General features: G+C 38.0%; 1 protein-coding gene across 4 annotated transcripts in view; it reads right to left on the bottom strand.

Annotated features, from left to right (window-relative positions):
• The window catches only part of KATNBL1 (katanin regulatory subunit B1 like 1), a 25,172-nt gene that overhangs the window by 14,201 nt on the left and 1,840 nt on the right, over window positions 1-9,131 (bottom strand). For 2 of the 4 annotated variants that reach the window (XM_026076062.1, XM_026076060.1), the window contains exons 2-5: window positions 3,241-3,368; window positions 2,849-2,935; window positions 1,567-1,607; window positions 893-1,175 (exon numbers count right to left, since the gene is read on the bottom strand). In XM_026076062.1, coding sequence (XP_025931847.1) covers window positions 893-1,175; window positions 1,567-1,607; window positions 2,849-2,935; window positions 3,241-3,354 — 525 coding nt within the window. In that variant the 5' untranslated portion in view covers window positions 3,355-3,368. Of the gene's footprint in view, window positions 1-892; window positions 1,176-1,566; window positions 1,608-2,848; window positions 2,936-3,240; window positions 3,369-4,308; window positions 4,480-9,131 lie in introns of all 4 variants that reach the window. The other 2 variants (XM_026076061.1, XM_026076063.1) reach the window with 2 other exon arrangements.

The following is a 9,131-nucleotide window of genomic DNA, read 5'->3' as shown; positions in this document are numbered from 1 at the left end:
GGGGGGATCTTGCCTGTGGCTCATTTCCTTACCCTTCTCCTTTCTGCAACCTCTTCATTCTAGCTATTCCTTTACTCCTGCCTGGAAGCCATCAAATTCAATGCAGTGCAATGGCACAACAAATTCGTACTTCCACCCCATTGGACTCTTGGGGTTATCTTTTCATGGCAGCTCTCATAGCACCATAAGGTATTGTACCATGAAGAGACAGCATGGTGATAGTCTCAGAGCTCATGCTCCTTGCCATGCCTTGCCTTAAACACTGTCAGGCCTCACTGGTTAGGCGACAAGCATCTATGCTGAGAGGAAAGAAAACCTTAGCATTAAGGGGCTTTAAACAGTCCTGATTATCATGAGACTCATTTAACTATCTGATCTTTTAGCCTGTTGCAGAAGCACAGCAAGCATTCACTGAGCTTCACCAAATAATCTCACCAAGAAGTATAGTCTTATAAAATCATTTAAATTAGTTTTGTACACACTATTAGCCAGTATTGCTATTGAAAAAGGTCCTGTCCAACCACACCAGCTTATTCCCACCCATATGCTAACACTTTCACAAGCATATATGTAGCTGTGCAGCATAGCAAATCATGAAATCTGATCAGGTCAAAACAGTCTTTCTTTTTGGTGCTGGTTTAATTTTAACCCAGACTAGGCTTATGGATCTGAATTTCTGTGCTGACACAAGAACAGGAACAGCAGCATGACTACTACTGTAAGCAACTGAGCCACAGTAAACTGACAAATAAGAACTGTAAATCACCAGTCCTGAGCCAAGCTGTATGTTAAGAAAACTAAACCTCTTCAAAGGCTTTCACAACTAACTGCACAACCCAATCTACCAAAAATAGTTTTATGTTAAACAGAAGGTTTTTTAAACCCTGCTTACCTCTGAAAAAAATCCACTATATTTGGATGAGGGACCTTCCGTTTGGGATGAGCCAGAATCACTAGAATTTAGCAAGCGTGAATGACTGTTGTTATGTAGCTTTGCTGGCAGATTCCCTGCGCAAGCCAGTTCATTTTCTTTATTTGCCATGTCACAGCCCCTGACTTTAGGGAACTGTTTCTTTCTGTAACAAGGCTTTGGAGTATAACAGTGAACTTTTCTTTTACAATATACCACTTTGAAAAGAGAGGAGGGACTGGTCACCGTTTTTCCCACTGTTATTCTGCAATAATAAAGCAGTATTTTAGTAAAGGCCACTCTAAACAAAAATATGTACTTTGTGTTATTAAGTTAAAATATATGATTATGAGTTCAGTATTAAACTTGCAGGTTATTTAAAAACAAGTGCTTCCCCAACGAAATACCTCAATGACATTTGGATTATCAGAAATGAGAGCTACAATCAATACCTCTCTTGCTTTCATTAATACAGAGACTATTATAAAAGTGGACACAAGAACAAAGTATTATTACTAAAATAAAGATCCAAATGGAAGACAGTGATAATTCTACATCTATTTGTGTGTGTTTGTATGCTCTAAGTAGATTTAAACTGCTTCTTCCTCCCTCCCCTTCCCCTAAACCCCAGACTCTAAACAGCAAAGTTCTCCTACCTGTTTGTATATAAAGCCAACTGTTTTGGAGATTTCTTACCCTGGGAGAGGGGGGGAAAAAAAGGAAAAAGTTTTATTACTAAAAAGCCTCAAACAATTCCATAGTTTATGTTAAAAGGAAAAAAAAAGAAAATCCTGCTTTATCATGGACTATGCTTACCACAGATTCCCTCCCACCTATCCCTCCAATTCTGCAGCTGAAGCACGGCTATGTTAAACTTCTCATAACATACAGGTGTTTCACAGGTACAGAAAGATGGAACTAGCTCTGCCACAGCTGTCCTTAGAGCATTGTCATCTACAGGCTTGTGGTATCTCTGGCAAGAGGTAGGATTGCGATATCAGAAACAGATTCTTGATTTATTAGAGTAATTGAAAACTGTGACTAATATAGCCTACTGGAATTTGAGGGCAAAATTGCATTACTTGTCTCATATACACAATCAACAGCTAATACTACAGCAGAGGCCACTACTGGGAAAGATAACAGGAAAAAAATCCCCCCCACCAATGCAACATAAAAAACCCCCGATGTATACAACACCAGCTTAATTATCCTGAATTCATTCACATGAAACACATTACTATCCTGATACCAATTATGTTGCACAGAACAGCAATAATCAAGAGGAATCACATACATCACTCAAGGCTGTGCTGTACAGATTAGCAAAGCCTTTGAAAATTAAGCAACAATTTGAAGATGAATTTTTAAAAAGTAATTTATCATAATCTTCAATGTTTTATAGCTTCACGTAATGAAGATGAGAAACTGAAATTCTGGTTTGCTTAGCAGTTCAGAAAAAAGACATTTTTTTAAGAGCATTGAGATGCTGAAATAAAAAAAAAATGTGTATTTTCATATAAGTAGGTACTATGCTCATATACTGAAAGCATTTCAATTTGGAAATTTATACTGTTGATAACATTTAAGCTGTTCTTGACAATAAAATGATGCCAGAATATTTCTATAACACTGACTCATAGAAAAGCATGTGGTTTTTAATATGTGGTTTCAATAAACCCACAGACATAGAGGATATTGGTATCTTCACCACTATTTGAAGTGATCTTACATTAAGTTTACCTCCCTAATACCTCCTCCGTACTCCATCTGCCCACATTAGTGGAGTCCTTCAGCCAGCAACACGGACAAGTTAAGAGCAAGTGTTTTTGGCTGGCAAGATCCCAGTGAAAATACCTGGGTTATTAGACAACGTGATAGGTCAAGCTGTGTGGCAGTGGGATGACAGGTCCATTTCAACACATGTATTTCACCTACCCCACCTCTCACTTGCTGTGCCCCGTAGCTCTCTTGGCAAGAGAAACCTTTTTGATGATAGAAGTCCTGCTCTGAACCAGTTCTTGGCTAGATGGCAGAAAAGCAGGCATGAATAAAACCACATCAGTACTTACTGCTCATGTGGAAGATATTACTGTATGTGCCTGTTACATACATCCTTACACTGATATAATGCATATTTTTCCATCATGTAAGCTCTGCATAAGCTTACATGAATTAATAAGCTTACATAAAATTCTAATGCACATCTAAACATGAAACACACCCTTCTTTGCACTGAATGCTATATTTCTTGTTTGGGACTGCTCAGAGCTATGAACTTCTGTTAAAGTGTTTGCTTCAGTTTAATCAGAGGAAGTTAAAAACCTTACCTCCTTCATGATCTTTTTAGTGAAAGAAGAGATTCTTTTTCTGGGGAGATCAATGGAATGACCCTCAATATGCAACACCTTCTGTTTTCTAACATTGTGAGCTTCAGATGCCATAATCTCTCAAATCCCTACGTTCAAGGAAAGATAGTATTTAGTTATATTTTCTAAAAAAATCCAGTCAAGTTTATTCAACTGCAGTTGGAAAAAGTCAAAACACTGGAACTATTCACAAGATGTTCTGTCATATAAATATTCCAAGATATGACCATTTAGCAAATGTTAACTGGAGGCCTTATTAGTAACACACTGATGAGCATTTGAAGATTCACACTTAGTGTTCCACAATAAAATAATCCCAAAAGGCAGAGATCTTTTTCAGACCAGCTTGGCACACCTGTACAGTCAGGTACAGACATGTACCATACATCCAAAAATTCAAGTAAAGAGCATGGCAAATAATTTATGAAAAGATTCATTCCTCCAAATTTCACACTACTAGTTTCAACTGCTACCTAGAAGAAAAAAATTCCCACAACCGTCTCCAAAAGAAGAAAGAAAATTTTTCCTTAAATGGCAAAATTCTGGTCCCAATGTGAGTGTCCTAATTCCCACCCAATACTGATAGTCCTATCCCTTTTCCTCTATGTAGCAAATAGATTTGCCCCATATTAGGAATTTCAGTATTTAAAATGTTGATTAGATGAGCATTGAAAAAGCCAGATGAGAAGCAGCTCTTTCAACACAGTAACTGAAGGTCATCAAACAAACCAAACAGGTGGCAGGTTCAGAACAAAGTAGAAAGGGTACTTCTTCACATAACACATATTAAACTCCCTGCTGGAGGATACTGTGGAAGCTAGAGAATATATTCTACAAGAGCTTCAGCTTTTTTTTAGAACAGGATCAGTACCAAGGAATCTTATTTTAACTCTCTCAGAAAAGGAAGATTGACAGAAATCCTTACCCTTTCTAAAAAGGAAACATGGAGCCCTCAGGCTAAGGACTGCAGCAAGCATTTAAAACGGCAGCATTACTTAAGGCAAGACATCAACAGTTGGTTGTCCATACCTTTCTGGTTACAAGGTTGGCTTAAGACTAGTTCATTAACTTGACTCTATAAAAGAAGGTACACTTTGTTGGCACCTTTTGGGTGGCCCTTTTCTTTCCTGCAGGTTATGGGATGGTGACAGAATAGTTGCCACTGAGCTCTCCACACTTCCAAGGCTTCCAGCCAGCAGGCTTATAAATAGATAGTAAAAGAATAATTTTGTTCTTAACTGTAAATGAAACCACCAACCTCCTCCCCCCTGCCAAATCCCAAATACCTACCCCCCCCCCAAAACAAACAAACCAACCAACCAACCACTTCTCTGCTTCTCAGACTGACTGACACCACCACTTGAACTCCAGAGGGGCCACACATTAAAATTTGGACTTGAAGCACAACACAAACTGACCATTTTTTGGAGGATGAAGCACAACCCAAAACCCTAAACAAATCCAGTGTTAGGCTCAGGTTCCTCAAGAATGCAGGAAATTAAGAAGATTTAGAAAAATCTTGTGATCTTCGCATCCTGTTCAAGAACGCTGGTAACAGGAAGGCAGTAACTCCAACAGAAGAATAGGGAGGACAAAGGACAGCAGTTACCACTGTGATCACCAGAGCTAAATCCAATAAAATCAATCTGTCAGATGCTAAAAATTCCATAATCCCTGCTACTGAATAATCATTTTTACCACTACTCCTGTGACAACCTTACAACTTGCAACACTTCATGCAGAACAGTGACTTCCGTTTACTCACTTGTTTAACAAATGTTTAGGTTTACATGTATCTCAAACTACTCTCAATATCAATCTTCTTCCATGCTAAGCAGCGTGTGAGAACTTGATCCTCAGTGTAGAAGGCAGTGCTATTAAACTGGAATGCTTTTTTATTTAATAGAGTAGAAGTGAAAAATATCACAAGGCTAGAAAGAAATGTCTTACCAAGTAAACTTAGTCTTGTATTGATATTTACTATTCTACTTGAAAAAAGTCCAAGATAAGGACTCAAAATGGCTGAACACCAGAAGAGGGATTATTCTGGATGGAAAGAATTTCCCTTCAAAAAGCTTACTCTGTGTCCTAAAGGAAAATACAGAGGAAAAGACACTTTGACAAATTAGGTACAAGAACTTGGTAATACTGTCTCCTAGACCCCCAGTTGAGATACAAGTGCAAGAAGACAACAAAACTAACAATTCTTTCTTTAAGGTAAGAACAGAAACCCAAAGGGCTAACAGATAATCAGATATAACGCAACACCTGATGAAGATAGCATCATAACAGATAAATGAAGTAAATTCTTCACATCTGTATTCACTGTTCTAGAGTTTAGAAAGGTTTCCACAGTAGAACCTGCTTTATGAGGGTGCCTGAAAATGCATCTCAGAGCCACTGTAGAAGCAGCAGTGGAACATACAGGTAAAAGTCAGTAGTAGGCCCCCAGAATCAGATAGTATTCATCCAAAAGTTTCAGTAATGAAATAGCTGTGTTGTTCAAAGTGCATAACCTCTCCCTTAGAACTGCCAGGGCACCTAAGGAAATCAAGTGTGAAAAATGCAGTGTCGATATTTAAAGATGGCCCCAGGGAAGATCCAGTCTGACATCTCTATTGTACAAATTAATAAACATTGTAATCAAGAATAGAATTAGCAGACACAAGTAAATAGTACATTGTGAAATTGTCAACATGGCTGTTGTGAAAGCAAATTAAACCTTGCAAAGTTAATGAATTCTTTGGAAGTATGAAGTAGCATAATATGGAAAAAAGGAGCGCTAAATGATAGTCTACCCCAAATTCCAAAAAAGCTTCCAGAAGTTCCTTACTTAAATCTTTTAAGGAAACTAAGCAACCAAGGAATAAAAGGGAAAGTTTTTGCATGAAGAAGTAACTAAAAAACAAGAATAAACGGTTTAAGTAGTTTTCACAGCTGAGGGAGGCCATCACAGGAATACAGCAGAAAATCTGTGTTGGAATTCATGCTGCTCGATATATTCATGAAATACCTCACAAAGGGGAGGAGTAGTTAAATGTCAGAAATTGCTGACAGTACAAAATTATATAAGACAATAAAGATGATGGCTGACCGAAAAACTGCAGGACCCTACGAAACTCTGAGCAAGAAGCAGTAGCACAATTATAGAGAAATGTAGAGCCATCCATGCATGTGCATCTGGTGCATGTGGGGAAATTCTAGCTTCACATGTAGAATCACAGACTCTGGGCTGTAGTTACCACTCAGAACAAGATCTGGGTGAATGACGGATTACCTTATTGATCCATATGGAACACTGTGCAATCTGAATGATCTAAATAATTGGAAAAATACACAGAACACTGTTGTGACAGTGTATAAACAACATAAACCCTAACTCCAAGAAAGGCAAGGAGGGAGGAAAAAAACCCAAAGGTATGGAATACCTCCCATATAAGGTGCAACTGAATAGACCAGGACCATTCAGTCTGTAAAGAAGGCTACTTACAGCAAAAAGAGGAAATAAGATAAATACCTACAACATGAATGGCTTGGAGAAGTTACACAGAGATTGTTCATTGTCTTGCCCAACATAAGAGGCAAGTGAAACCAGCAGAAAGAGGGCAGGTTCAAAACTAAGAAAAGGAGGTGGTTCTTCACACAAAACATAATTAAGCTCTGCTTGCCACATGATGCTGTGGATCTAGAAGTTTACCCAGGTTTCAGGGCAGACTGCAAATTGATTTAAAAAAAAATTTACACACACACACACACACTGAAAGTGATTAAATACAGAAACAAGCCAGGTAGCCTAGAAACAGAGCAGAACACAAGCAGAAGAATCCATTAAGTCCAAATGCAATACTGCCATAATAAACTCAGTCCACGTCTCAGGAAGCCTGCTTCCAAAGGTTTAGTAATACATGATAAAATATGAATTGACTAACAATTAAAAGGAAAAAAAGCATATGCTAGTGGAGTAAAGGCACTTTACAGGGCTCTCTACTACTTTCAGTTCATGTCTGCTATTAGATATTCCCTAGGCATAGCTGATAAGACACTACTACCCTCTGCTGTTTTGGGATATACATGCAGAATTTTTAAATTTGTACTAGATGTTATAGCAGGTCAAACAACTTACACCTTAACCTCTTGAATTCTGGACTATTCCCTTGCAATGAGTATAGCTAGTTGTATCTGTTCAGAACAGTCTAATATCATCCCATTATGGCCAACAGTAACTCCTATGTTTTTACATAATTTCTTAAAGAAAACCTCTAAGAATACAACGTAGATCTTTCCAGCTCTGCCTTAGCCATTCACAGTACAAACTTAAACTTGGTTTTACAATTGCAACAGAAAGCAGACTGCAAATCTGAAGAGATGCACAAGTACATTAAGATGATAGGCTGGCATTCCACTGATTTTGTCCTCACATCGGTTATTTCTTTATAACAAATGCCAGCCCTCCTTCCTCCCCCTTGTCTTCTCAATTTTGAAGAAACAGAAAGACTGGAGTAACAGCAACCTCATCTCCTGATAAGTCAGCTTCTCTGTCCCCAGGGACTAGATAGTACCTGGGTAAAGTTTTCCTGATGGTTCTACTGCTGCATTCTACTTCTGATCTCTCCCAGATGCAATACACCTTTTAAGTCATTCCAGAACCAGGCAAAGAAAGCCAGCCCTAAATGGCTTTCAAGTGCCTAACTGTCAGAGACAAGTACTAACAAACTCAGCCACTCCCTCCCATCCTCCTATGTTTTGGGCATGGCCCACAGAGATGGACAAACATTTCTTTAGATATTATGCAATCTACACATGCATTAACATAGCATTAATGTCTTACAGAAGACAGACTTGAATGTTTCACATGACACCCAAGTAAGTGTAAAATAGTTAAATCTAAGTCATCAGCAATAGCCTTTAAATCAGACATTCCTCCTGTCCCTTTCTTTCGCCAATTCTTTGGTATTTTTATGTGGCTTTCAGTATGTATTAGCCACCACAGATGTTCTTGTGACTGTTCCCCCCACCCTGCATTAAAAAAAATAAAAATAAAAAATAAAAATCAAGTGCAAGACCTCAGTAAAGACAACATTAATCTTTATTAGACTTGGATGAAAAAGTTAATTGATTGTTACTCTCCAAGGAGTACACAGTTCATGCTTTGAATGTATTTAAAATAGGTACACATCAAAGAACTGGTAGAGGACAACTAATCTCGCTAATAATTCTCAGATTGAAAAAGTTTATGAGAAATCTCTAAGAATGGTTATTCTAACTTCACTACCAAAAGGACAATTCATCTAGAAAAATAAATTAGCACTACATTATGATGTAGAAGTGATTCAGTAAACTTAGCATGAACTCCTTTCGTTTTAACTCCAACTGACAGATATTACAGAATCTGCCTCAGTTTCAGATTGCTTCCTCATCCTTTGAATATGAAGCAGCACTGCAGTGTGGGGTTTTTTTTTGCTTGTTTAAAAAAAAAAAAAAGTAATTTATGCCCTGACTGTTCACCAGGTGCTCCATACTGACTTTAAAAAAAAGGGGGGAGGGGCAGGGGGAAGGTGTGAAGCTCAAAATTTTAAGGAATATGTTAATGCAAAGTTTTTCCTGCAAGATTGCAGAAAGTGCCTCAGCAGCACTCACATTTTCATCTTTATACCTGTCAGGTGATCTGCTCAAGTTTAAAGTGGCAAGAGTGAACAAACATAAAAATTTGATTAAGTTCACAATAAAGACATGCACTATTTGAGTAAATAATTAGTTTAAGTTAAGCGTGTGGTCCACTGGCAAGAGCAGCCACAACGAGCCTCTGAGAATGACCAAAAGGCAGAGTTCAGTTAAGTTTACTTGGGATGAAT

Source organism: Apteryx rowi, unplaced genomic scaffold, assembly GCF_003343035.1.
Source record: "Apteryx rowi isolate R43461 unplaced genomic scaffold, aptRow1 scaffold_424, whole genome shotgun sequence".
Classification (NCBI taxonomy): Eukaryota; Metazoa; Chordata; class Aves; order Apterygiformes; family Apterygidae; genus Apteryx; species Apteryx rowi.
Note: the sequence above shows the minus strand (reverse complement) of the source record. Positions and strands in the feature narration are given on the sequence as shown.